The sequence below is a fragment of the Protomyctophum bolini genome (assembly GCF_963924005.1).
Source record: "Protomyctophum bolini genome assembly, chromosome: 4".
NCBI lineage: Eukaryota > Metazoa > Chordata > Actinopteri > Myctophiformes > Myctophidae > Protomyctophum > Protomyctophum bolini.
The window spans coordinates 17726804-17750988 of record NC_137865.1 but is presented as its reverse complement, the minus strand read 5'-3'; the positions used below and the strand labels follow the sequence as shown (position 1 = coordinate 17750988).

At 41.1% G+C, this 24185-nt stretch overlaps 2 protein-coding genes across 3 annotated transcripts in view; one reads left to right on the top strand and one right to left on the bottom strand.

The window, feature by feature from the left end:
- The window catches only part of tmem117 (transmembrane protein 117), a 92252-nt gene that overhangs the window by 20705 nt on the left and 47362 nt on the right, over nucleotides 1–24185 (top strand). The gene's annotated exons all lie outside the window — the stretch shown is intronic.
- On the bottom strand, nucleotides 10302–15031 carry LOC308313831 (P2Y purinoceptor 1-like; the record flags this gene model as incomplete). Its single annotated transcript, XM_080761160.1, has 3 exons — nucleotides 10302–11041; nucleotides 11710–11979; nucleotides 14989–15031. The coding sequence occupies 3 exons, from the start codon at nucleotides 15029–15031 to the stop codon at nucleotides 10302–10304; spliced, it is 1053 nt and encodes a 350-aa protein (XP_080617286.1).

The window sequence follows — 24185 nt, the reverse complement described above, 5'->3', positions numbered from 1 at the left end:
CCCTGGGGGTCCCCGAACCTTGAGACCCCCCTATTTAATATAGGCTACTAAAATAATGAATTAGTCAATTGGCCATTGAGTGGTTGTTTTATGACAAGATATGGATATATAGCTAAACGTGTAAATCATAAACTTATATATATATATATATATATATATATATATATATATATATATATATATATATATATATATATATATATATATCATTATAAAATAATGAATTAGTCAATAATGCCATTGAGTGGTTGTTTTAAGACAAGATATGGATATAATATAGCTAAACTTGTAATTCATAAACTTATACTTATACTTATAACGTAGCCCCAGACAAACATGGCAACCTCAGTTGCCAGGCAGACTTATGGAGCTTTTTGATTGGGTAGAGGAAAAGGCCTCACGTGATTGGCTCTCAGCCGTCATGTGATTTTTGGCAGTGATATCACTGGGGAACCAAAAAAAACATCTGTAACTTAAGTTTTTTTTTTTTCTGTTCGTAAGTGATTGGCTCTCAGCCGTCATGTCATTTTTGGCAGTGATATCACTGGGGAACCAAAAAAAGCATCTGTAACTTTTACGCATTTTTCTTTTACAGATTGTTTTTTTACGCATTTTTCTTTTACAGATTGTTTTTTTACGCATTTTTCTTTTACAGATTGTTTTTTTACGCATTTTTCTTTTACAGATTGTTTTTTTACGCATTTTCTTTTACGAACACACAGATAATATTGGCGTGGATCTGAGCCCATATACTTACCACTGCTTATCAAAGTCTGGTACGGGGCCCGGGCCACTATGGGTCTACAAAGTAACCCCAAACGGACACATAAAGGTCTATCACTCCGAGAGTGTACAAATCAGTGTTGTTTTCGTCGACTAAAAGTAAGACAAAACATGTTCGTCAACTACCTTTTTTCACTGACGAAAACTAAATGGAAATAAATGAAAACTAAGCTATGATGACTATAAAACTATATAATATATTGACAATTTCGTCAACAAACAAACTAGACTGTTAGGGAGGGACTAGTGGACAAGAGATCGAGTACAAGTCATTTTACAATGAGAATAGCCGATCTACAAACTCACAACGCGACACATTGTACTTGTGAGCTTGTAGATCGGCTATTTTCAGCAAGTGTAAAATCAGCCATTACAACGGCATCAAGGCCCACCAAAATACATTTAAGTCAACTAAATCAACTGTAGATGTAGTCGACTAAAATCTTATGATATTTAGTCGATAAAAACTAGACTAACACTAAAACATTCCAGTTGACTAAAATGTGACTAAAATGTTAACTATTCAAAAGACTGACTAAAACTAAAAACCCTGTGTGTGTGTCCGTCCGTCCGTCTGCATACAGCTAATCTCCGGCACCACTGGCCCGGTCAACGCCAAACTGTGCACACACACTCCCTGGATGGTGACTCCAAGTGGAGACTTGTGCCATAAGGGGCACTTTTTATAGTTAACTCTGAGGCCCCCTTTCCACCGGTTGGTTCCCAATGGCAACCGGTTCAGTTCTTTTTGTTTCTTAGTCCATGAGCCAGAGCTCCAAAATTGGAACGTTAATTATGAATTGAGTGTGCAAAACCATACCTATATTAGATTGTTATCACTATTAAACTTCCCCAATTGAGTACTTACACGAAGACAATGATTTGTTGTATTACAAATTTTACATTTTTAAATATGCAAATGAGGCATTATGTAGGATAATATGCAAAATAATCAAAAATATGAAAAAGGTACTACTGTGGAAGGGTTATCATGTATTAATTTACTTGTATTTATCCTATAAACTATTTAATATAGGGTATAGTTTGCCCACCAATTTTGGAGCTCTGGCTCATGGACTAAAAACCAAAAAGAACTGAACCGGTTCCCATTGGGAACCAACCGGTGGAAAAGGGGTCTGAGAGTGTACAGAACTAAATGGACACCCTCAGCGAGCTCCAAGGAAGGATCCTCTTGGTAGTGCCCACCCCACGGCCCTATATTCTTTGTATATATATATATATTTTGACGCTCCTGGAGCGATATGTGATGTATTGTACGTATTGTATGTCTTGCTGATTAATTGAGTGCAAGTTGTGGCTTTTTGTGTCATCCTATTAGCAGAGCTTCCGTGGCTGTACTGCCGTGCTGTTTTTATCAAAAATGTACATTCAATGTGTAATCAATCAATCAATGAATAGACACTCAGAGTTACAGTGTGTGGTCCGCCGCAAACCCTACGTTGAGAATCTGTTATTTTAGACTTTGTTGCACTATTTTTCACACCCACACGCTCAACTTAGCATAGGTATATTCCAAAATATGCTGACTATGCAGCACCATAACTGCGGGTTTATGGCCAGAGCCTACATTGACAACCAGTGCCTATCTGTCTGCACATAACCCCTAACGAGGAAGTGAAGCGGCTTCTAATTTCCCTTTTGTGCTGCATCAGTCCCTGTATTAACATAATGTATTCACCTCCCTGCAGCTGGTTTGAAGGGTAATTCAGAGTCCCAGTCAATACGTGAAGAAAGCCATCCCGGCAGGATTACTGCAAGGGAAACACTTACATCAAATGCATAGAGACAGTGTAGCGCCTCAGTAATCTGGGATATACTGTAGCTCATGGGTGTCAAAGTCAAGGCCCGCGGGCCAAATGTGGCCCGCCATGTCATTTAATGTGGCCCGCCTGCCTTTTTTTTTTTTTTAATAGCCAAAATATAGGCTTATAAGTAAGGCTGCATGATATATCGAACATGTACCTTCATCAGAGTGGAGAATATAAGTATAAATCAAGTTGAGCAAAGCCACTCTTCTCTGCCCCTCTCTCTAACAGACACAGTTAACGATTGCTTGTTAAGTGCCTGCCAATCCAAATGGATTTCATTTTCCATCCTGAATGGCAGTAACTAGCATACAATGAGAACTGAGAAGATCTCCACAAAGGTTTACTCATCAAAACTGATTATATAACTGTAACCATCAAAGCATGCACTCAACATATAATGGTTATGTGACCATGGCATGTGCATAATATAAAATCTTATACGTTTTATCTGATATTGATTAATATGGGGGGTGGGTTCAATTAATCGATTATTAATCGGCAGAGCTGTCGACTATTCAATTTGGCTGATGGTCACTTTGTGGCATCCCTACAAGTTACAACAAGTGAGTAAGTGACTATCTCTCTTCGATACTGGTGTGTGGCGTCTCTTGCGTGATATGATGAAGTGGAACGGTGCCGTGCACATTATAGGGACAAAGTTGTGTGTGTGTGTGTGTGTGTGTGTGTGTGTGTGTGTGTGTGTGTGTGTGAATGTGTGAAGACCCATCTTCTCTTTCTGTCATAGTGACATTGTCCTGCATCAGATCATGTCCAAATCAGGTTTTCCAATCTCCAGTAGCCTCTTCAGTTTTTTGAAGATTTTTTGAGTGGTGCAACCACTCCCTTACGGAGCTATGTGTGTGGCTGGCTGGGTCTGAGCACTATGTGTGTGGCTGGCTGGCTGGCTGGGTCTGAGCACTATGTGTGTGGCTTGCTGGCTGGCTGGCTGGCTGGGTCTGAGCACTATGTACGTGTCTTGCTGGCTGGCTGGGTCTGAGCACTATGTGTGTGGCTGGCTGGCTGGGTCTGAGCACTATGTGTGTGGCTTGCTGGCTGGCTGGCTGGGTCTGAGCATACATAGATAGATAGATAGATAGATAGATAGATAGATAGATAGATAGATAGATAGATAGATAGATAGATAGATAGATAGATATTATAGCAGTGACTGACTGAAGGGCCTCCCACACCGTCTGCGAACGCCGCGCGTCAAAACAGCCGCCTCCATTATTTTCAATGAACCTATCGCACACCGGCGGCGTCCGACGTGCGCTGACGCGCCGCGTCGGACGGAGCCGGTGTGTGTTGGGCTTGAGACATCGAGCGTGCATCCGCAACTGGTTGTGGCCCCCATCAAGTGACCTTTTGACCAATGCGGCCCTCGCCCCAAGTTGAGTTCGACACCCCTGCTGTAGCTAAACAAAAAAGTAGTATTAAAGTCCAAAAAGTATATAGAAAGAAAAATCTGTACTGTACATTGAAAGTATACAAACTATGTATATAGGATGCCAGGTCAACAAATGGACTTGGCATCTGTCTACATAACCGTAATCTAAATTACATTTCTAACCTTTGCATAAGACTGCGTGGTCGTCATTGTCAAATGCTACGGTCTAAGGTGGAATCTGAAGAGATGAGTTTTAATTTAAGATCTATCTATCTATCTATCTATCTATCTATCTATCTATCTATCTATCTATCTATCTATCTATCCATCCATCCATCTATCTGTCATATCAGCTATTTTCTGTGAAGGTTTTCCCCAGAATATGGATGCTGTGGTTTAAGTCGTTACGGGTATTTATACTAAGGTGGCGAATAAAAGTAATTTCACATCAACACTTTTCATATAGGCCTATCTGCCTCCTTCATACGCGGTTAATGCTAATTTGTTGGCAGTGACCCTGTTCTGAATTTCAATGAATATTGCATTTTTTTCTTGTGGAGCAATTGATCATTGCTGTCGGGCAGAAACCTTGTATCTCCTTCTTTCAACGTTGTATAGTTTTCATTAAATAATGTCCTACTTTGTCATATCATTCAACATATAGCTGATCTACAAGCTTGTAGATATATTAGATACATAGGCTATTGTCTTGCTATTTTTAAGTCAAAGTGATTAATTATGTCCAATTGACCAATTAACAAGAGATTGTGATTAAATCATTTAAAAAAAAAAATGTTTTAACGCCCGACAGAGACCATTCTGTGTGTACCGGTATGTACTATGGAGTACATGCACACATAATGTAGAAATGTATTTTCAGCCGAATTATTTGCACAATAAAATACGCCCCCAGTATGTAAGAACCTTTAGTCAATCATCTCTGCATGGATGTGTCATTCTTGGCAGGCTGGTATACAGAGAAATCTGCAGCTTGGGAACATATCAATGCAATGAGAGATTCCTCTTTGATCACAGAACGGAACGAAATCCAGCTTCAATATACAGTATACTGCAACCAACTCCCTACAGGCTCATCCATGTGTTTGTGTGGAAGAGACAATGACATACAGTCTTTGGTTGCTTTGTGGTGAGGAGCTTCATTTTTCCTCGTCTTGTTCTGATGCCGATGACTGTAGCCCCAGAGGGTGCCATATGGGTTGTGTCACATGCTATTACTCTGCCATGCCAGCATGCCAGGGCTGCCACTGTTGCTTATGTGTGCTTAAGCACCTCCAATTTAGAGAGGGTGCTAGAGTTGTACAGTATACAGTATGTACGTATATTTGTATGTGTGTGTGTGTGTGTGTGTGTGTGTGTGTGTGTGTGTGTGTGTGTGGTACACATGCTTGCCTGCATAAAAACGGCCCTGTGGGTGCAAACACCGGTGGTTTCATCATCTTAAGCAGATGGCCATTTGCCAGAGCAGTCGGTTCACTGTGACAACTTTTGAGACAATAAAAGTCACTGGCTTTTATAGCATCTGCATTGTTTTATATGCAAACAGTCCATAATATATCTCTATCTGCCACTGAATGCAGTCAGACAAAATGAATGATGGTGTGTCTGTGTGTCTCTGTCTGTGTGTGTGTGCGTGCGTGCACGCACACACGCAACATGTCGCACAGCAAGGGCTGTGATATGTAGTGCCGTAGCAGCTGACAGGGTGGCATGGGTCTCGGGCAAATGCTACTTGAACACAATTCACAGTGTTTGCTTTAAATGTCCTTTTGAGCGGCAGATGGCTAGCATTTAGCTAGCCGCAATTTGCAACGCTAGATCTTTTTATAATGGGATAAATCTAGAGTTGCAATACCCTCAATTGACTCCCCACTCATCCAATTTGGTTTGCGATCTGCTTGTCTTAAACGACGTTAAACTCACCAACATTGCAGCTGTAGTCCAAGCTTGAGTTATCCTCTTTGAATCTGCCAAGCTTGTTTTTCATAAAAATGTTATGAGCTACTTTCTGTCAAGACCCTAACCCTTTTTCTAAGTGTTGCAGTTTGAAAGCACTCGTTTTTGTCTGCATTATGTTTATGTGCAAATTCGAAACAGGTGGTACACAGCCTAGGGCCGTTCAGTGACATACGACGATTGTTTCCAAACTCCAGCACTTAGAAAAAGAATCACCTGCACATAATTTCTTGACAGAAAGTAGCTCATAACATTGTCTACGGTGGATTTTTATGAAAAACAAGCTTGGCAGATTGAAAGAGGATAATTCAAGCTTGGACTACAGCTGCAATGTTGGTGAGTTTAACGTCGTTTAAGACAAGCAGATCGCAAACCAAATTGGATGAGTCGGGAGTCAATGGAGGGTATTGCAACTCTAGATTCATCCCATTAGAAAAAAAATCTAGAATTGCAAATTGCGGCTAGCATTTAGCCTATTGCATTAATAGGAATACACAATAATGTACACATGTCCATGTTCATTTAAAGGTGGTGTAATATTTGGTTATATTTTTGTTAAAATAACAATCAGAACCATAAAACCAACAAAACTGTTACTTTTGAAGTTAAATTACAATATCTTTATCCGACTTAAACTCTTCTATTTTACGAAAATCAAGTAATCCATGAAGTCAAAACATGAAAAGGAAATGCATTGCTCAAAAAAGGAAAAAAGTATATTCCTCACCCAACCTTCAATTCAGGGGGCATAGCAGGTTCCCCTTTGTCCAAAAGCTATGAATGGATTCAGAGATAAACCCTCAGAAATGTTCTTTGACTAAACTTTTCTTCTTCAGATCTCAAAGTTTTCCTGCCTCACTCCTCTGTGGTTTATCAATGTCTGATTATGGTTTAGTATTGGCCTTAAAATGACAAAACACTGACCACCACCAAACACTCTTTTTGATACCTAAAATGTAACTCGTGGCCGCCTTCACTTCCTGTACTTTTATAGATGTTCCTGGTACCTCACTTCCTGGAACTATTACTAACATTATTTTTCCCCACAGTTCCCCCTATGCTATGAGCTAACCTTGTCAACAGAAAATTAATGACCAGGGTTTAACTACACACAAACAATAAGCTTATCTGTACACTACATTTCAGGGTTAAATATTCAACCATATTTTAACCAATATATATTACCTTGTCATACAGGACAGGAAATACATGTCTTCACACATGGGCAGTGTCACAATGCAACAGTGATTCCTAACCTGTACGACGGGGCCTACTGGTGGGTTGTGAGGATATTGCAGCCCCCAAATGAATTGGCAAAACACTAAAGATTTTAACATAACATCATAATAATGTAAAAAAGAAATATGTTACGGTATTTCCTTTTTTTTCTTTAAAAGTCTTCTAGATCGATCGATTCGAGAACAGTTTTCTGGGAATACTTATACGTTACTAAAATATCAGTGGTTCTCAAACCTTTTCATGTCAAGGACCACCTAAATTATATGTATTTTTGCCGCTGACCCCCATCTCAAAATATTTTGTTCCAGGGACTCCCAGAAGCAAGGATTTGAGTTAAAAATGTTCGCTTTGAAAGAATATTCAAAGATTTGCACAAATGTTCATGTTTTACATATTTTTGAATAGCCAAAGTATAAAATAATGCTTAAACAAGCTAAAATCTAAAATGACACCAGATGCTTTCCTGGTCTTAATGGGTTCAAATGATTAAACCACCGGTGTTTGTTTAGCACACACACACACACACACACACACACACACACACACAGACACACACAGAGAGAGAGAGAGAGAGAGAGAGAGAGAGAGAGAGAGAGAACGAATAATGACGAGAGATTTGGCAAACAGAGAAAAAACAACCAGAAGGAAATTGCGTATTTACTGAAGACGTATGACTCCTTTGGTTCATAGCCATGTTTTAACAAGGTCTCTCTATAGCTGTTTTTTCATCACCCACATCTCCGGATTCATCAGGCACACAACCAAGGCACAGTTATGCTTTGCGCCGCATTGTGAGCTTGAAGATTGGCTTTTTTTCACTAGTTTTGATCACGGGAAGACATCAAATTATTTTGGGTCGAAGGCTAAAAAGTTTGGGAACCACTGGTGTAGAACACTGAGGAGCGTAGGCGTGCTGACAATGGGAAAAGAAAGTAGCATGCCCTGAAATATATGAAACACATGTACTGGACCTAAACACGATTCACACAGTGCACTTAAACAAGATTCACACAGTGCACTTAAACAAGATTCACACAGTGCACAGATTCACCCTTTTTCTTTTCTTTTCAAGGGAGCACGTCTTGTCGACCGTGGCATCCGGTCCATGATTGGCAATTAGACGTCTTGTCGTTTATGGCTCTTAAACTGTTTTAATATAGCATCCAAAGCAGTTTAACCACTTTGACCCTATACTGTAGATCAGCTCATTTTGGAAGGAATGTGAACATTTAGGCTATGAATATTTCTGAACATGCACATTCATTCATTCATTCATTCACAAGAAACGGCACCGGATAATTCATAGAAGAAAGAAAGGAGCCATCATTTCATTTTCACATTCATTTTTTTATCACGTTTCCGTGCTGCTGGTCAGACTGAATTAAACACAGGCCGTCTGATATTTATGTTTGATACCACTATTTAACATACAGCGCTTGCTGTAAGACAAGAAGCAGCAAATGGAGAAAATAATACTTTCGAGGAAGTGAGTATCAGTGCATCAGATGTGACAAACAGACACAGGGGAATGTTTTGGTTTTCCAGTGCCCGCTCTGTTTACTTCTTTCATCATGACTGCTTCCATTCCATCCATTGTTTCAGATTGAGTTTCCAGTGCAGTGCACTGCCAAACACTATATTTGATTAGGAGCTGTTTTCTAGTTTCTAGCAGCCAGCAGGTGAGCACTGCCACCATCCCATCTCACCACACACAGCTACCAGGAGGATTGGATGTTGTTTTTTTTTTTTTTTTTCTCTCTCTGTTTTCTCTAGAACCATAATATTGTCTCTGTCGGGTGGAAAGTTGAAACCAATACCACGTCCAAAACTGTTACATTTCAGGATTCAAATTCAAAAATAGCAAAACGAGCTTGGAGCTTGCAGAGGCTACTGCTGCTACTTTTGATGCTTTTGTGGGACGCTGTTGTATCAAGTAGGGCGTCAATTTACAAAAAAGTTAAAACATCAAAGTTAAAATATAGAGATAAGAGGTTTCTGCCCGACAGCAAAATGCAGAACAACGCATGATGACCTTCGCCTGTCAATCATCAGATTGGCCTTTGGCTTTTCCTTTCCTCAGGGACCTATACCACCATTAGATGAATTTCACCCACTGTTATACACTTGTAAACCTGTGACAATAAAGATGATTCTATGCTGTAGACACTAGTGGAAGAAGCACAAATTTCATCCAAATCTCATGCAAATCTGTACACATGATCTGTGTAGTCATGTGATCACGGCGAGCCTGTTGGATTTCTCAGATTCTACACTGATTGGCTAAGATTGCCTTCCAAAGTTTTCAAGACTGGCCCGTTTTGTACAAAATGCTGGAAATCATGAACCGAGTGCAGTGAAACTGTGCACGCATATCCCACTAGCCTGAGAAAGCAATGCCACTTGACATTTTTCAAATCAGCCTCATGGTGGTGCAACAGGCCAAGTCACGTCTTTACATGCACCGATCTGCATAAAACTTTGTATGCACAAAACATTATGTGCACACTCCCTACAGCCCAAGGAAAAACATCTGGCCTGCATTTTTCAATTCTGCCTTTCCGAGCGCCACCAGGAGGCCCATTTATGTGCAACACTCTTTTTTTAATATTAGTCCTTCAGATTTTATCCAAATATCAATCCTGGTGGAGACCTGTGCCCCGAAGGGCACTTCTTCTAGTTTCTCCTCAGTCTGTGTCTCAGAGTAGGGCCCTGTGGGACAGTTCACCTACCATTAAAGATCACAGATATACAAGCAAGTGCCGCGCTGCGAGCTTGTACATCTGCAATTTTTAAAAAACATCTTTAAAATGTGAGAACTACTTATTTAAAAGGCATTTGTATGGCCTCAGGTCTTGAAGGGTTAACCCTGCATACTGTACCCTACATGTGCTATTTGGTTCACAACGTATTGCGATGTGACCCGTTCTTGTAGATCTGCTATAACCTTGCATTTGAACATTTTTTAATATTTTTTGAAACATTTTATCAACGCAAATGTTCTCCCTGGCACAACATATTTTCAGATGGGTCCGCAGCCAAATTCATGTTTATTTGTGGTTCTTTAACACAATCACACAAAACTCTAAATGTCACCGAATGGCCTCGACCCTCCTGCTGGCTCTGCAGCACGCCCTCCTGTACTGGCCTCTCCTGCAGGCCAGCAGCCTGTTCTGGAGCTTCTCGCTGTCCAGGATGTAGATGACAGGGTCCAGGCAGCTGCTCACGCTGCACAGGGCCTCGAAGAACTCGTAGGAGGCGTATAGGACGTGGGTGTTGGCCGGCGTCACCTGGTCACGGCACCTCATGAACACCAGCGTGATGATCATGACGTGGTACGGCACGAAGGACACCACGAACACCACCAGGGCGGCGGTGAGGAGCCGCAGGGGCTTCCCCCAGACCCCGCCGCGCTGGCCGCGCCGGAGCCTCCTGCAATTGGCGAGACCCCGCCCCCGGAGCACGCGCACTGTCATGACGTAGAACACCAGCATGACGCCGAAGGGCAGGCCGAAGGCCAGCAGCGTCTTGACGATGGTGACCGTCTTGACGTAGGCGAACGGGCCCTGGATGTGGTCCATGCATGCCGTCACGCCGCCCGGACGATGCACGGCGAACGCCACGAACAGGTCGGGGATGGAGCCCAGGAAGAGCGCAATCCAGGCGCACGCCGTGCACAGCTTGGCGCGGCCCACGCCCCACCAGCGCAGAGAGCCGATGGGGTGCACCGTGCCGGCGAAGCGGTCGAAGCTGATGAGGGTGAGGAAGAGGATGCTGCCGTAGATGTTGATGTTGAAGAAGACCTTCTTGAACTGGCAGAATATCTGGATGTCTTTAAAGGGAGTGGAATGGGTATTTGTTTTGGTTTAATTTTTTTTTATAAAATAATTAGAACTAATACCGGATTTTGCAAAGATGCTAATCTACAAAACTAATCCACATGCTAATCCACAAAACATAAAAACAAAACAGGCAGACAGTGGAATACATTTAGGAAACAAAGTATAAAAATGTATACAGGAACAATGTACAAGGGTGTAATCTATAGAGTGGTTTAGCAGCGTTTTGTATAGGGCAATACAGATTAGTAACAAAAAGTAACTTGTGCATAAAATGCAGTATTGATTTCAAGTAATACAGGATTAGCTGTTAAAGTGCACTAGTCTAGATTATTAGATTACATAAAGTCACAGGTTTCGTTGTCTAGTGTAACCATTCTTTAAGATTGAAGTTCTTGGATTTAAAACAACAAACAAGTTAAATTGGAAGTGATGAGCAGACAAAATTGGAACTGGAACACAAGCTGATCAATAATATTTGTGGAGTATTTTCTCCTGATTGGATGCAATTGGTTATCCAACGCTGACCTGAACATTATATTTATATTAAAGAGCTGGAGAGACAGGAAAACCCTGTTACTGAAACACAGCAAGGATGACTATGATAATATAGCGCTACTACACTTATTTGACCAAACAACAAGAAGATCCCTTATTGCACCTTTGAGGTAGGGCCTCTGTAGGCTGAAGTAGATAGTGACGGGGAGCGTGAAGATCCAGGCCGAGTCGCACAGGGCCAGGTTGAGCAGCAACACCCTGCTGCTGGTCCAGCGCTCCTGGAAGCAGGTGTAGTTGATGATGGCGCCCAGGTTGCCCAGCATGCCCACGGGCATGGCGAAGGTGAAGAACACCAGCAGGATGTAGCAGTACCACTTCCCCCCCTCAAACTGACTGCAGAACGCTGTTTGGTTCAGAAACTGCAGGAACGGCTCTGGAGGGGAGAATGAATGAGCTACTGTAGTTTTACTATAGAGTGTTACTTTCTTAGTAGCGATTGTTGGCTTTTTCGATTGATCGAATTAATCGAGAAGCACATTGTTATTTTGTTTTTTTATATATATCTTAGTATATCAACAAATTAATTAAGCATTATACTTGTGTGTGTGTGTGTGTGTGTGTGTGTGTGTGTGTGTGTGTGTAGCCTACATGACAAAAATAGGTATTGATTAATAATTGATTTGGGGAGGTTATACATGACTCGCCCATCCAGGTGATGACAATGATCTAACTAATCACCCTAGTCTTCTTCTTTCCGTGTCGGACAGTTGTTAAAGTTGATTGAGTTCGATACGGTTTCATCCCTCTAACATTTGTGTATTTCTAGTTTATTGAAATAATGTCATGCACATTTTCAAGTGCAGGCCTTGTTGACATTTTGACGCTCTGGCTACTGAAATGATCGATTATTTAACTATATTAAGCAGTACAGCTATACAGCGATCGGGGAGAAGTTAACGGTTAAAGGTAGGGTAAGTGATATGTTTGGGGTAAAATAGTGTTTGTTCAGTAAGTCTCCTCATTTCTCCAGCTCTTTAGTAAACAGAAAACTCATTCTCAGTTCGGGATACCAATTGTATCCAATCATGAAAGAGAACTCACACAGGATACAGGATAAACAAGTGGAAATGGATGTAATGACACAAAGACATGAACAGACAAAATTGGAACGGTAACACTATCAAATTTAAGCTGATACATGGGTACTCTCTCTGGTTGGCTGAAAATTTGCAGCCCAAATATATGTTCCGTTTATTAAAGAACAAGAGAGAACCTCGTTACTGAACAAACACTCTGATTACTATCAGAATATAGCGCTTTGACGTCTGTGTCTTGCTCAGAGGCACTTTGTCACATATACAGGGGGCAGGACGTGAAACAGGGACCTTCTGGTTCCTACCCGCTCAGCTACAACCACTATTCATTGCACAATAAAGTATACTGGGACATAAGTAGTTAAATGGCTTAGATTGAGTTTCTATCAGGATCGCACAACTAAGCCATTTCCTCTGTCACACAAGCGTTAATCTATTAATTAAATAGATAATGGGAGTATTGATCAAATGCTGTTTTCTCGTCGTCTTTGTGAATAAATAAGGCGATGTGTATGTGGCAAAGAAATTATCGGAGGCCATTCATTGTTACCTTTTGTTATCCAACCCCAGCCGGCAGTTCAGCGGCTGTATAACCTTGGCCAATGTGATAATTGATTTACAACACAGAGCCAAGCCAAGCTGTCTCCATAGTCTAGTTTCCAGGAACCGAATGTTTGAACGTCTGCTGCCAAGAGAGTGAAACCCGGGATGTTGATCTATTGGCCCCAATCATATCTGGGTCTGTTTGCATTTAATCTGAGATAGTGTATTCAATCTTGTCCATCTCAGCGGAAAACAGTTTTTGTGATCATCACATTTCAGCATACACTGTTCTGTCTATTTGACAAGTGAAAGATAGAATGGACAAATATTATACTCTGCTGCAAGCACTTGATCCCCATCACCCATATTCCCGGGGGAACATTATATATATAAAAAAATACAGATACACGAGAAATGTCGTAGTGCCCCCAGAATATGGATGCTGAGGTTCAGTAGATCGGCTATTTTTGGCAAAGAGATTTGGGTGTAGACAGAAAAAAAGGCGGTCCAAGTACAGAGACAACTCAGGTCAGTTTACTAAGTCTAGAAGTGGTTCATCTGTACTACTGCAGAACACGTTATGAGAGTACACTATGATGTCAGTAGGCTTACTTTGACAGACAGACAGACAGACCCAATAGTTCAATGGTTAGGACACATACCGCAGTCTCTCTCTCTTTTCACTGGCATTTTAAAAGGCTTTTTTATATAAATTATAGACAGATTTATGATATTCTTAATTTAACAGGAGCTTAATGGTTCACAACATTAGTCAGAAATCAACTGTATACACTAAATTTGAAACGGCTGCTAAACTTGTAACTGTAGCTCTGATGATGGGCAATTTGAATGCACTATAAAATTAATTATTAATCAATAATTTGTTAATTTGAAAAAAGGGATTTGTTAAGACCTCCATAATATTATGGTCATTGCCTGTGTGAAAAGTCAGAGCGATCGGTGCATCCAGTGAGGAGCTACGACAGTGTTTCAGACAGACAGACATTGAGTGAATTATAGTATGATGATGATGTAATGTTTAATACAGAAAGCTTAGAGATATACCTTTATAGATCCCATCCAAGGAATTCAGGCGTATTGTATTTAAGCTACACAGTAATATACTCAAGTGTATACTTTGTAACTCTGAGAGCGTACAAATGTAACCAAATGGCCCCTTACAGGTCAATTTAGTTACATTTGTGGTTGCTGGTTAAACAAATAAACAGTATTTGGCTGTGTTAGGCTGTACGGCTGGGCGATATGACAACATCACGGTTATTTCAAACTTTTGCCTCGATTACGATTAATAATGATTATAAAAACATATTGTTATTTTCCATACCTATGTTTGATTACTTTGTCTTACTATTTGTATATTACTATTTGTATACCGGTATTAACTTTGGTGAGAACCACATATAAGCCCTCCCTGGGTTTCTTTTCTCACCTGCACACACTTCTCTTTTATTGTATCTTTTTGTACTGTTTTTATTGTGAGAATAAACTAAACTAAACTAAACTATATTGAAAATAGCCGATCTACATACCTGTATAAATCTCACAACTCGTTGTGGATCGAGTAGACTAATCAATTTAGTCGATTAAAAAATAATAATCTTTGTGTCCATTTGTTGATATAGCCTATCCCTGGCCATAGCAAACAAACATAAAAATGTAGCCAAAAGAAACCTTGCTTCTTGATGAACCTACATGAGCCAAGATTAAGTGGGTTAGCCTATTGTTTGTAAAATACCAGTTTGGATAGACATTGAGTTAATTGGCCAGCCCTAGGCTGTACTTACCCTGTTTGCTGAGGACAGATGTGTTGATGAAATGTGGGATCATGTTGAGTGGAGACAGTGCTCACACTGAACACACACACATCTCCCTGTACGTCCGTGCACCTCCACCAGCTGTGTGCCTCCCATCTGTCTGCTAGCCTAGGACACATCCTGCCTTAACTCTGAATGACGAGAGAGAGAGAGAGTGTGTGTGTGTGTGTGTGTGTGTGTGTGTGTGTGTGTGTGTGTGTGTGTGTGTGTGTGTGTGTGTGTGTGTGTGTGTGTGTGTGTGTGTGTGTGTGTGTGTGTGTGTGTGTGTGCTTGTATTACTGTACTTGTGTGAGGAGTGGACACAGACCTGCCAAATTAAGTCAACTTGATCAATTGACAAACCAGCTACATTGGAAGTGACGGTTCATAATCATATATATTGTACAAATGACATTATTAGTAATTCACACAATGATTGAAAGAGTTTTAAATATGTTTATATCTGTATTACTACACTGAAGTTGAATTATGTTTGTCACCCGTCTCCCCCCTGCAGTGCTGGCACTCCTCTCTAGATTGGAGGGTGCCAACTGCCAAGTACTGTAGAGGAGCAGGGGTGTTTGTTCCTGTTCTTTTGCATTTTTCATTGTATGCGTTTGGTGCCTGAAATATGTATTGACTGGCATAAATTGAAAATAAATTTAGAAGCAAGTCAGTGAATGCCACAGACGAAAAACAGTCTAAGTCCACACTATTTATCCATAATGTATAAATGATAGATAAGGGGTCAGGACAACGAGGCCTTTTCGTGGAGGGGTCAGAATGAAATTTGGACTTTTCGTCTGTGGTACTCATGGGCCTGGATTGGCCTTTGTATGAGATAATAATCGATACCAATTACTATGATTGTATTTGGTTAGTCCCATCTGTTAAGAGCAGGAATTCTGCAAGTGAGGAAAAGATCAGTGTGACTTGAGGCTGAGACTATAACAGGGGAGAGCTGTGAGCCAGGGCCTCACTGTAGGAGGCATAAGCATGTAACAGTACCCCTTTTGTTTTTCTTAAAAGTTTAGCCAGCAAGTATTGTATTTTTGGAACATTTTGGCCAGTATTATTATTTTTTGTATTTGTCACCGGCTTGCACTCTTTAATGCACTTTTCAAGGTAAATAAAATGCCTAAGATGAATTTGTGGACTGGTCTGTTTCATCGGCCAGACCTGGTTGCTTTTTTGGCAGCTGGTTGTTTGAGCTCCTGATACCTCAACTTGTTTTACCTATTATTCTGCTTTTCTAAGTCTTCAAAGTCTTTAATTTCAAGTGCTACTTGACATCCTATAGTTAATCTAAGTGGACTAGTAGTCAAAAGTTCTGGATGTTTTTAGTGACTTATGATATTTGGTGGATCCTCTTCGGCCTACTTCTCTGCTTTCCTGAGTCAGCCTATACTCAGAGGCCCAGCTTCTACAAACATTTGAGCTGGTTTTGTTTGCTACCTGGACATTGTCATGCCACCAAGAAAACAGACTGAGAACCTTGAGGAGGCCGTTTCCATGGCTCAGGTGCGTGAATTGCTTGACCAGCAAAAGGATTTCTATAAAGCTCTTTTAGAGCAACAGGAGAAAAGCTTCAAATCCTGTGTTGAGATCCTTGTCAACTCCTCAGACAAAAAGGTTGGGGAGCTGATGACTGAAGTCTTTGACCTCAAGGCTAGTCTGGAATTCACTCAAAAAGAACTTCAAGACTATTGTAAGACGTGGGAAAATGCCTGCAAGGAGACAAAAAATTATGTGGAATCGGTCAGTAAAAGTCTTATCCCACTTAAAGATAAACTTGATTATATGGAAAGTCAATCAAGAAGAAACAATGTCATTATAGATGGCATTAAAGAGTCAAAGGGTGAGAAATGGTCTGATTCAGGTCAAAGTGAAGAAGCTGCTGTCAGAGAAGCTAAAGCTGGACAGCCGCAACATTGAGCTGGAGCGGGCCCACAGGACTGGAAAACCTTCTCCATCTTCCACCAGGCCCAGGCCCATTGTTGTCAAGTTTCTGCGCTATAAGGACAAACTGGAGGTGCTCAGCAAAGCCAAGAACCTGCAAGGTTCAAATGTCTACATAAATGAAGATTTTTCTGAAGCTGTTCGACTGAAGCGAAAAGATCTCCTTCCAGCTATGTGGGCTGCCAGGGAGAAGGGCGACATTGCCTACCTGCGGTATGACAAACTCATTGTCCACAAACTCATTGTTAACCCTTGCACATGATACATTACATATTTCACACATGTATGCATGCCCGGGCAGGCATGCGCGCACACACACGCACTCACTTAGTATACAGTATCAGTGCACACATGATCACTCTTATACTCTATAATGGACAGCTCTCACTGTCATCACTGCCATAATATCCTATCTAACCCTACTGTTTGTTGTACCTGCTGTACAGAGTTTTACCATCTGAGATGCACACCTATTAATGCACATGAAATGAATTAATGGAGCTCTTGGACTTGTTCTGAGTGTATCTCCCTTTTCCCATATCATGATATTGATGATGTTGGATTGGTTGAGGATTTAAAATGCAAGTTTAGATTAATAACTGACTCAAGTCCTATGTATTTCAATCCTTTTGATCTGAGCCTATGTAGTGACTCTAAATTTATGGACCCTCTTGATCCTGATTCAAACTTCTTTAGCTCTTTAACTCCTGAGTCACTATCTTGTGACTATTTTAATATCGATCAATTTCATAGTCTACTACTTGAGATTCCAAAGCCCCAAACACAGCAGTTCTCTACTTTTCACTTAAATATCCGTAGTCTCTCAAAAAATCATGAGGCACTTTTTCATTTTTTGTCTTTGTTAAATCATGAATTAGCATTTTCTGAAACCTGGTTGACTGATGAGTTGACATATGTCTTTGACATTCCAAATTATAATGCTCTACACCATTGTAGAATGGCTAAATCTGGTGGAGGTGTATCCATATACCTACACAATAAATATCAATTCAAACATAGAGATGATCTAGCACTCAACTCTGAGAGTCATGATGTTGAATCACTGTTTCTTGAAATACCCTCTTGTGACATTTTTGATGGTAAGCATGTTGTCATAGGCTGCATATACAAGCCCCCAGACTCAAACATTGCATATTTCAATTCTAGTCTTACATGTGTACTAGACAAAATTAACCGAGAAGGTAAAGTATGTTTCCTCTTGGGCGATTACAATATAAATCTATTTAACAGTGAGTCCTCTTCACTCACTGCAGAATTTTTGAATACTCTGTATGCAAACTCCTTATACCCCTTAATTACTAAACCTACTCGAGTGACTTCCTCATCTGCAACCCTTATTGACAATATATTTACTAACTCTCTTAATAATGTATGGAAATCTGGTGTCTTTCATTCTGATATATCTTCGATAAAGGTGCTATATAAATGCACCATTTACCGGTGTCGCACACCAAAAATAGCAATTCTGACTATATCAGGCAGATAACTATTTTCGCTATTTCAGTAAAAATGGCATTCATACAATCGTTGATGTCCTCACAACCATTGTAAATGTGTGTATGTGCACACGCGCGTGGGTGTAAACTGTCAATAGTGCGATTACGGCTATAAATAAGCTGCATGTATGCTGTGATAACATTATGCCTTGATTGAGGCCAGAATATTATCTTGTTAGTGGGCCACAGAGATTCAGGCTTGTCACTGGGTCAATACAGAGCGAGCATGGAAGGAACATCCTCTGCTATGGTACCTTTTGGGCAAGGCAATTAACCCCGCTGTTACACTGCAATATTATAATGGCTAGTAGCAGAACACTGAGTCATACTGGACGCCATAATTGTGTCCTCAAGGTGTGTGAATGTAGCCTGGTCCAGATAAATATTGTCTGGCCACACGAGGCTAGTGTGAACGTGTGGGACTGCTGCATAACCGACATGAGGGAGGGTAATCCTGCTAGAAAAGAAATATATAAATGTGTCGTCGCTTGTATATCCAAAACCATTGCTTTTCTTTTATCATTATTTTGAAAAACATTTTAAAATAGTGAAAATAGCCAATCTACAAGCTCACAATGCATTGCACTCCTACAGAAGCCACATCAGATTCTTTCATTTTGCCTTTTATACGGAAAGGAAGACATTGTATTGATCAAACCTGCTGGAATTGAAATGAGTTTATGTCTAGTGTTTAACCACTAGATGGCGACAACTCCTCATGCTTGAATTTACATTTTGAGAATGAATACAATTATATTGAGGCTGATCAGGAGAGAATGCTGAGGATCTGTGCAAGGAAGCCCCAGGGCAACATTATTTTGTAGAATGAATCCCGACAGTTTATGTGGATGTTTAACCACCTGGTGCATGTACATGCATACATTATTGCCTTGTGTGTGTGTGTGTGTGTGTGTGTGTGTGTGTGTGTGTGTGTGTGTGTGTGTGTGTGTGTGTCATTCCCTGCTGAGCCGAGCCACCAGGCGGGAGGAGGGTGGGCATGAATCACTGCTCATCCAGGCCTGTGTGGGGGTGAGGACGTGTGACACGTCATGCCTAATTCATGCCCCGCAGCAAGTCCGTGTCGCACACGTGTCACTCACACACGCCAAAAATAGCCATATCTGCAAGCTATATTTTCGCTACACGGCAAGTATAGTAATATAGTAATACAATGAAAGTCTGGCTTTTCAGAGGGCTTGCCTGAATAGTATTGATTAGTGATTCCAAACCTGTGGTACGGTGCCCATTGGTTGGGCCTTGAGGATGTTGCAAGAGGGACCGCCAAAACTCAATATTTTAATGATAATATGACATGGGGATACGTTGTTGTGTCATATGGGTTTGTGTTGTTTTTAGTTGGTGTTGGAAATGTGAAGACAAATATCCCTTGGCTTTGGGGACAATACAGATGATTATTATTATTATTATTATGAAAGAATCACGTGAATACCGATAAATTGGAACTTTAGGATATAGACCGAATCATCATGGCATCGCCACAACCATACATATTTCTGGGTAGATAACAATGCCATGATCAGTAGGCCATCATTATCCTTATGGAAGAACAGGACATATATATTATTGTATATGACTATTAGAAATATATGATTTTGTCCTGAATATCCACAAGTTGATATTCAGTTGATATTAGAGATATGTATATGTTTTGGACAACACTTTATTTCATAGTCATAACTGTGTACTGTAGATAGTGAATGCTTGTTCACAAACGATGTGGTATTTTCATTCTGCTCTGGTCTCCATATACTAATGATGCGAAGCTTGCGTAGCTATAGTTCAGGCAGACAACTCGTGAGCGAGCCTACCTGATCTGATGGTGACTAGTCTCATCTCTTTACCTAATCAGAGCGGCTACCTGCTCCTTCCTGGCTTCTCTCCTGCTGTGCGGATGTGCGCCGCTGCTGTCTCCCTGCCTCGCTTGCTGCTAACCTGCTGCTCATTAAGTTTTTGCAAATCCCACCTCCTCCCCAGCATCCACCTGTGTAGGTTCTGTTTCTAGATCCCCTTGTATTGGAGTTGTATTCATTCCCTGTATTTATATTTGGCTTATATAACCTAACTAAAATGTTAATGTTATACAGGGAATGAATAGGGACAGAGCCCTGACGCCAATCTATGCTTCATATATCTATGCTCAATTATGCTCAATAGATATATATTCTAAATTCACTCTAAGAGTTGTCTGACTGAACTAGAGTTAGTGTCGAAGTGTCCTTGAGCAAGACTCTGAACCTCCTGATGTGAGGTTGGTGCCTTGCATGGTTTCCTCCGCCGTCGGCGATTGGTGAATATGAAAGAATGGGTGTGAATGTAATGCACAATCTATGTAAAGCGCTTTGGATAAAAGCGCTGTTTAAATGCACCATTTACCATTTATACTATGTTTATATACCCATTTATCCAAGCCAGAATGCAATTTGATGTATCATGCTCTGAAAATGCCCGCCTTGTTACGTGGAAGCCGTGCTAACTAAGTGGGCAACATGGTGGACTGCGAACACTTTCGAGAATTTCAAGTGGGCCCTGATCCAGAAAGGGCCCCCCACACACACACACACACACACAAACACACACACACACACACACACACATCCAGATGTGCTGTGAGAGCATGAGGGTGTTGTTTTTGTTGACGAAAAATGTTCGTCGACTACCTTTTTTCACTGCCTAAAACTAAATGGAAACTAAATAAAAACTAAGCAATGATGACTTAAAACTAAGACTATATATATTGACAATTTCGTTGATGAATATAAACTAGACTAAAATGTTAGGAAGGGAGTGGACTGCAAGAGATCCAGTAGCCTATAAGTCCTTTTACACTAGGTTGCACGCTGAAAATAGCCGATCTACTACTTGTAGATCGGATATTTTCAGCAAGTGTAATAACATACGGCGGCATCAAGGCCTGCCGAAATTCATTTCAGTCATAGATTTAGTCGACTAAAATCTTAGGACATTTAGGTCACATTCTCACCTAATACCTAATAAGACTCGATGCGAATGGGCGGAGAAATTGGGATTCTTGCATATATAATTTGCTGCGGTTTGCCTTCACACTGCCATCCACAGCAATTGGAAACGCATTGGGTGACCTTTATCAATGTGTTCCAATTCATAAACTAGCCTACACAGTGAAATCTATGGTGATAAAATTATAGTCATAACGTGCATGTGTCGTGCCGTCTGGGACTGGACACCTCCCTCTCCCTCTCCCTCTCTCTCTCTCACTATATATCATTCGCCTAAAACTAGACTAACACTAAAACATTCCAGGTGACTAAAATGTGACTAAAACTATAAATGAAAACTATTCAAGAGACTATGACTAAAACTAAACTATTAGCTGCCAAAAACAACACTGCTAGTGTGAGAGGGCATGCTGGCGTGGCGAGTGGCTGTAGAAGCACACCCCCTGGACCCTCCTCCATTCTGAAGCCCATGCAGGCTCATTGGCACTTGAGGCAATTAAGTTCACCCATGCAAGACAATTCAATTATGCGACTGTGATGAGCCTTGAAATAGCACGGAGTGAAACGTATGCTGTGGCTTTCACGCCAAAAAAAGAAAGAAAACTATATATATTAAAAACATCGCTGCTGGCTGTGGCACATTCAAAATGGCTGGGTTTGAACAATTTTATCGAGTCGGTAATAATTAATAATAACTAATAATTTAGTCCCCACTCCTTTGGGGTATTTTTTTGACTAGATGTGAAATTTGTCGTCTGCATTTACCCATCCTTTATTAGGAATTAGATTATTAGATTAAGCAAATTAGTTGAAATAACCATATTTTAAACCATAGTATAGTCCTATACTGTGAGCAGTGGTAAGTCATAAAGCAGTTGTATTATCCAGTGCATGTTACTTGTTGCACCTGCTATGATTGTCGAATGCTTGAAATGGTGTATTTCTATAGCTCCTGTATCCAAAGCTCGTTACAATGTGCATTGCATTCACACAGTACTGTCCTTTCTTAAGGACAGTACTTTGACACTAACACAGACAGTGGTCAAGGCTAGTATTTCCATACCGTGAGAGCTTCTGCCCGGTCACAGAGCTCTTTGACACTTTACACTGACGATTTTCCTTTGCAATAGAAACCTGAGTTGGCATCACAGCCTGCATAAACGGTGAATAGGATGATGTCAGCTTCAGACTGCTCAATGATAGTCTTCTATCGGTTGTTGTGTTGACAAGTTGAAGTAATGTGGGCCAACAGCATAGACAATCGCCGCATTCACATTCTTTGCCAGGTCTGTGAGGTAGCTGCATATTCATTTGTGCAACCGCTCCTTGTTACTGACACTACAGACTACACAGTAGTGTTTTGAATGCCTTGGCAGAGGGGAAGGGGTCATTCAATGTCATGTACGTGTTGGGTACATGTGCCTTACCCTGTACACGTAGGTCTCACTCATCATCTTTAGTTGAGTATGCTGCATCGTATGGGTCATTCACACAGATGATACAATGGTGGGCAATGATGATGGATGGATGACACCTTAGACTAGCTAGACATTGACCAACCAATTCCATGTGCTTCCTCTTGGCTTCTTTTCGGGTGGCAAGAGTGTTACTCTTATGCGGGCCATATTGTTAACATTTCTGGAGTGCACCAGCAACTGCTTTTCATTTTGGATGATGGGAGAGCCAGCCTGACTTAATTTTGCTGCCCTTGTTCATTGTACATTCATTCCACATGTCCTAGGCCATGTTGGAATAGTGATTACCTGTGATGGACTGAGTGAAGTTAGTACGAAGGAAGGCAACTTGTTCAGCAGGGAGAGCTGTCAGCATCGCCCAGAAGTCAGGCAGCCACCTCCCATACTTATTGTTGTCGTATGCTACCATCCACGGCTGCATAGCACGCAAAGAGCTGGCATACTTTTCCCAATTGCAGATATGGACTGCATGCACATTCTGCATTAGCACATAAGTCATGGACAGGAAGTCCCTCCAGTAGTCTGCCAAATCACTGACCTCTAATTGTGAGAAAAGCTTGCTGATGTGATTCTTGAGATCAGCACAGGTTTCCAGGGAGAGACTTGTATTCTCAGAATATCAAGATTCTCTCTTGTCTCCTCTGTTATCAGCCTGTCCTTGGCCAGCTGACTCATTAGTGCCTCATACATCAGCCTCAAGCAACGCAGCCCCCTCTTATAATGCTTGCCTTTCATCGCACAATCAACGGATCCCTCAGCAATGACTCCTCCCGCAACATCGCCTAGCTCACTCTCCTTGTAGCGCCTGTTGATGGCACTCATCATCACACACACTGCATGTGTATGGAAAGGACCAAGAAAGGGCACGATGTGATGGTACTTGTCTGGGTTCTCTGCCTTGATCAGAGTTTTATTGTTTTAGGATGATCTCCCAGTAAAAAGGCAAAGAGCATGCAGTTTTGTATTACCTGCACCAGGGCCAAGAGGACAAGGAAGTTGAGAGTGAGGAGGATGATAATGATGATGCACAGAGGAGGAGGGTGGAGTCATCTGAATCTGATGATTCAGATACCACTGAGTCACCGCCAAGCAGAACGCTTGAGCTCCGTTCGAGTTATGTCCCTCGGCACAGGCTATCGTAAATCATGTTTTGGGGTGAACGTTAGCCCCAACTGCCACCCTCAGTGGTTACTGGCCAATCAACAGTCCTTGCCCGATACATATTATTTAATATAGGCTTT